At 41.2% G+C, this 5,498-nt stretch overlaps 1 protein-coding gene across 1 annotated transcript; it reads left to right on the top strand.

Annotated features, from left to right (window-relative positions):
* The first annotated feature begins 246 nt into the window (after positions 1-246).
* LOC105450430 (3-ketodihydrosphingosine reductase) lies at positions 247-3,518 on the top strand. Its single transcript, XM_011690264.1, has 4 exons — positions 247-588; positions 698-1,127; positions 2,134-2,375; positions 2,458-3,518. Exons 1-4 carry the CDS (start codon positions 334-336, stop codon positions 2,674-2,676), a joined length of 1,146 nt encoding a protein of 381 aa, XP_011688566.1. The 5' UTR covers positions 247-333; the 3' UTR covers positions 2,677-3,518.
* Positions 3,519-5,498: the final 1,980 nt, after the last annotated feature.

The raw sequence follows: 5,498 nt of genomic DNA, 5'->3' as shown, positions 1-5,498 counted from the left end.
GAGTTATACGTAAAAAGTTTATATACCTTGAATGATAATGGGTGACTGGATAAGTTAAAACACGTATTAATATTTACTTATGCTGGCCGTAATTATCTGCGAACCACTGAGGCTTTTCATCCATTAACATATTTTAGCCGTAAAAACTTACCTAGAGTCGATAGTTTTTTTTATAATATATATGTATATTCGACGGTCACACGATAAGTTTCCATACATACACATACCAGATAAGAGGGATCCTGCTGGAGAGATCAAAGGGGATACTGGTTTGACGACCGCAGAGGGCGTGGATTGTATTCGCTGTAGGTACATAAGAAAAGCGCGAGGCAGATGTTTTTGCTGACGTACTGCATTGTCTGCGTTGTACCGCTCGGCGCTCAGGAACTCGTTTCACGCTTCACGTGTCTTGCGACTCTTGCGAGGTGGTTTCCCGCGCGATTTGTCGTAGTTCTGATAAACAGCATCACAATGACGTTCGACTTGTATAATATCATACAGTTCACTCTGCTGCCAATTGTCGTGCTCAGCATCCTCGTTACGATTCGGCCGAAAAAGATGAAAGACATCAGGAACAAGCACGTTGTCGTAAGTGTTATCTAATTTCGTTGTTGTGAAAATATAATGAAGCGAGATGCGAAATCGAGAATCGAGTGTTAAATCCGTATTGTCAATGTAAGATATTGTTTTTCGCAAGGTGACCGGCGGCTCTAGCGGCATTGGAAAATGCCTGGCGATTCTCGCCGCGAAGAAGGGAGCGAATGTCACGATAATCGCGAGGAACGTGGAGAATTTGGAGAAGGCCAAAGACGAGGTGCTGCAAGCGTGCGTGAACAAGGACGCGCAGAAGGTGGAGTGTCTGCCTTTGGACATTGGAAAGGATTACGAGACTGTCGAGAAGGCACTGGCCGAACTGGAGAAAAATATGGGACCGGTTCACATGCTCGTAAATTGCGCTGGCCTGGCGATCGCCGGCAAAATAGAAGACACCACCGCAGAGGATCTCGACAAAATGATGCGCACGAATTTCCTCGGCACATATTACTGCACCAAGGCTGTTGTGCCGAGAATGAAGGCGTCCAAAGAAGGAACGATTGTACTTGTGTCCTCTCAAGCTGGCCTCCTAGGTATTTGCATAATAAATTATGTACCTCATCGACGTACAATAATAGCTTAGAAACAATAAAAACCTAACAAGATTTCCCAAATTAAAAATACATTTATTGGTACGCACTAGTTGATTTATGTAAAATTTGCTTTATTCTAAAGTCAGACGTTTCTGCTATCTTTCTTAGCCATCTTCAGTGACAAATTAAAAAAAAAAAAAAGAAAAAAATTACATTAAACTCTCGCTCTTAGTTTCCTAATGCGTGTGTTCTTCCACGTCTAGTGAATGAGGAAGCAGTTTTAAGTGCCTTCCATAGCCATTCGTGCCGTTGAAGGGCTGCATGGTCTAGCTCGAACGTAATAAAACACACACTTCGAGTCTGGGTAACGATACAATTAATAACGGAAATGTATAAAATTTGGTCAAAAATAAATAGTTAAAAATAACGATGTAAAACTTGGTCACAATTTAAATTAAAATAAAAGATAAAACTATCGTAGCGACTGTACTCGTCAAAGTCCCACCGAGTAATGACTACTCGTTCGGACTTTGACGGTTGCTACGATAGTTTTATCTTTTCTTTTATTTTAAATTGTGACCAAGTTTTAACATCGTTATTTTTAACTATTTATTTTTGACCAAGTTTTATACATTTTCGTTATTTATTAATTCTATCGTTACCAAGACTCGAAGTGTGTGTTTTATTACGTTTGAGCTAGATCATGCAGCCCTTCAACTGGGCACGTACAGCTATGGGAGGTACCTAAAACTGCTTCCTCACTCACTAGACGTGGAAGAACACACGCGTTAGGAAACTAAGAGCGAGAGTTTAATGTAAATTTTTTTTTTTTTTTTTTTAATACGTCATTGAAGATGACTAAGAAAGATAGCCGAAACATCTGACTTTAGAATAATGCAAATTTCATATAAATCAATTAGTGCGTACCAATAACCACGCTGATTCCCATCTGCCTTACTTACTTATGTAATTATAGCTTAATCTTTATGGAAAACGCATTGCGCAGGTATCATTGGATACACCGCTTACAGCAGCACGAAATTCGCCCTCCGTGGCTTAGCGGAGAGCTTGGCGATGGAACTGCGGCCGTACGACATCTCTGTTACCCTGTGTCTGCCAGCGGACACGGACACGCCTGGTTACGCCATGGAAGAGCTGACGAAGCCGATTGAAACGAAGGCCATATCGGAGATGATAAAGCTGGTCCAGCCCGAGGTCGTTGCCGAGAAGGCTCTCGAGGACGCGCTGGTACGTGCACGAGAACTAATGAATTTCAAATCCCCTTGATTTTCTCTTGGCGTTCTCGATGTTAAACGATAGCGTGTTTCAGGCAACAAATTTCTTCTCTTATGTTGGCCTGGAAAGCTTCGCACTGACGACGATGTGCGCGGGAATGTCGCCGATCAAGTCGTTTTCCCAGCTGTTCGTGCAAGTGCTGCTGATGGGCCCGTTGAGACTCATCGGTGCAATCCAACATTTCGTCATGCAGAAAATCATCGAAAAATGCCAGCAACGTACGAGTCCTGAGGTCGTAAAAAAGGTAGAATAAAAGAAAAAGAAAATTTTCTTATAATATCCTGTGATCTATGACCAAAATATTCCGTTCTAAGGTGGATCATTCATTTGATATAGCTTTAATAAGCTTTCTTGCTCCGTACCATCGTGCATCGTATATCGTAACACAATTTATTTGCTATATAAATCACAAATTTTCTTTTTTCTTTTTTTCTTTTTACCGAAATCTACTCTTGTAATAAAAACGAAGTTACTTTATAACGATGCACGTATGACATAAAGATGTGAGCTCTTAATACATGTGTTTATATAATACAACGATCGTGCTTGCAACATCGTAACACAATTTATTTGCTACATGATTCACAATTTTTTTTTTTTTTTTTTTTAAACGAAATACTACTTTTGTAATAAGAATGAAGTTTATAACGATGCAAGTGTGATTAACGTAAAGATGTGAGCTCTTCCTAATACATACACGTGTTTATATTACAATGATAAATATAAGTTATGTGAAAGAAGATAGATACATATACATGACAGATTATTTTAATATATAATGCGATATGCAAAGCAGAAAAAAAGTCTCAAAACAATTTAATTGCATTTACATGATTGGCACATTTTTTTTTTTTTACCGAGTCTACTCTAGTGATAAGAACGAAATTTATTTTTATAATGATATGTGAGTGCCGGTAAAGATGTGAGGTTTTTCTAACATATACAATGTATAATATTTAGAACAATGATAAGTATAAGTTGTGTGAAAAGAGATAGATATGAAAGATTACTTTAATATATAGTGTAACATGCGGTAATACGACGTACGAATTAATGTACGAAGGAGCGAAAGAAATAAAACACGGTCCTCTTTAACGGTTTGGCTTACTTTTATTAGGTATTCCGTAAGTTCATAGTATAATGTTTTTTTTTCTTTTATTAAGCTTTTATGGTTCTTACACACATAGAACGGGACTGCTCTTCGTCCCGTTTCTCGCCACAATAGGTTAAAAACGGAAACGCTGAAACTGGTATGTAAAGAGTACTCCCGAGACGTGGACGGGGGCCTCCGTTCGACGTCGATCGCGGCTCGCGCGTCTGTTCGTCCGCCTGATAGAGAAGATCGATCTCGCAATGCTCTCTTGATGCGAATAACGAATTAAATTTCTTCCCGCGTCCGTCGAAAAATCGAATAGGTGATCGTGCAGCCGCGATCGGGCGCCGAAAGGGCGTGTCGCGTCCAGCTTCCGAAAAAACGAGACTAAACTTATGCGTAGAAACGGCGGTCAACGAAGATTTGTCTCCCGAAATTGCGAGTCCGGTAATGATGGGTTTAACATTGATTTATTATCTCGCTTTTACTGCCTCTCTCTCTCTCTCTCTCTCTCTCTCTCTCTCTCTCTCTCTCTCTCTCTCTCTCGTACACACTTTTATTCTTTCGCTCATGCATATCACGCGCATATTTTAAACTTTCCGCACATTCCTCCCATTCGCGCTAACATCCTTCGCTTTCCTCGGCATCATCTCGTAGATTCGTTAAAGTCTATTTTCCTCTCGTTAAACCCTAAAGCGCTTATATAAGGTGTACAGACGCAAATCCACGAGACGAGGCTTGCCACGAGGAATATTTCCAGAGTGTCTTTGCTGTTTAATCTTCATTTTAACTTACGCTTACTCTTTAAAATCGATCGTCCGCTTATCCGCGCGCTCGACAAATTTTCGGCCACTCTTTCTCCTCTCTCTCTCGCTTCTCGATCATATAGTCTTTCCTGTTACGGCGGGAGCAGCCGTAAATCGCCTTCGTCGAACGTTCGAATCGGCAGACGTGTTGCGTTTAGTGATTAATTAGAACCCCTTACTATAGTTATGATCTGTCGCGTGCCGTCAACGAAACGCCCGTTAAACGTAGGATCTCGCGTTTCAACATTAATAGGACGTTGTCGAACTCAGCCGCTCGCGCAATGGGCTTAACGAGGATTCCTGACTTACGATCTCAAGTGGACACGCCATGTTTCCACAGTGCAACGCGAATAATTATTCGTACAAATAGTTATTCAGCTTGTAATGTCGTACGGACGTTCGCACTTGAAAACGTAAATGAAGATGGAGGTAATTCGCTAAAGAGGGATCGAACGTAATAATCCGTTATTCGATAATATAATATTCGTCGAGTCGTAAACGTTCGGGAGCCTTTAATGCTCGCGTGCAAACAGTCGCGTGATTGCACGGTGCATTTCTCGCGAATGTCATCGGCGATCCGCGTGTTTAACGAGGTATCCGCCCGTCCCGAGGGTGCCGATCGACGACAAATAGGCTCTCTCTTTCTCTCTCTCTCTCTCTTTCTTTCCGCTTTGCTCTTTTAATCCTCCACAGCCAAGAAAAAAAGTGCACGGACGAGAAAGTGAAACACTCGTTTTTACAGAGCGTTGCAGTCTTGAATAATTCGTGCGTGCGTGAATGTCATAAAGATAGGAAATTTGCTATACTCGCGAGATAGATCGTTCCCAGAAAAACACAGATTATAGCTACAATATTGCAGCAACGTTGTAATATTTCTAGCAATATAGCTGGAATGCTACAATGTTGCTGCAACATTGCAGTTATAATCTGTGCTGGGTTCTCTCAGAGGAATAAAGGCGGTGGAGAATTAAAATCACAACAGTCATATTCTCCGCGTGCAGGGCTAGCACCATTTTTACAATCTTCGACGTCCAAAAAATTTCTCGATAACACTCCGTTTGCCGCCCGTCTCGAAATTCTTCTCCAGTGACCTGTTCTCAATCTCCCTCTCTCTCTCTCTCTCTCTCTCTCTCTCTCTCTCTCTCTCTCACGCACACACACATATAAAGCTACGTA

The sequence above is a fragment of the Wasmannia auropunctata genome, unplaced genomic scaffold (genome assembly GCF_000956235.1).
Source record: "Wasmannia auropunctata unplaced genomic scaffold, wasmannia.A_1.0 LD336061.1, whole genome shotgun sequence".
In the NCBI taxonomy this organism is placed as follows: domain Eukaryota; kingdom Metazoa; phylum Arthropoda; class Insecta; order Hymenoptera; family Formicidae; genus Wasmannia; species Wasmannia auropunctata.
This window is presented reverse-complemented; position numbering and strand designations above follow the sequence as displayed.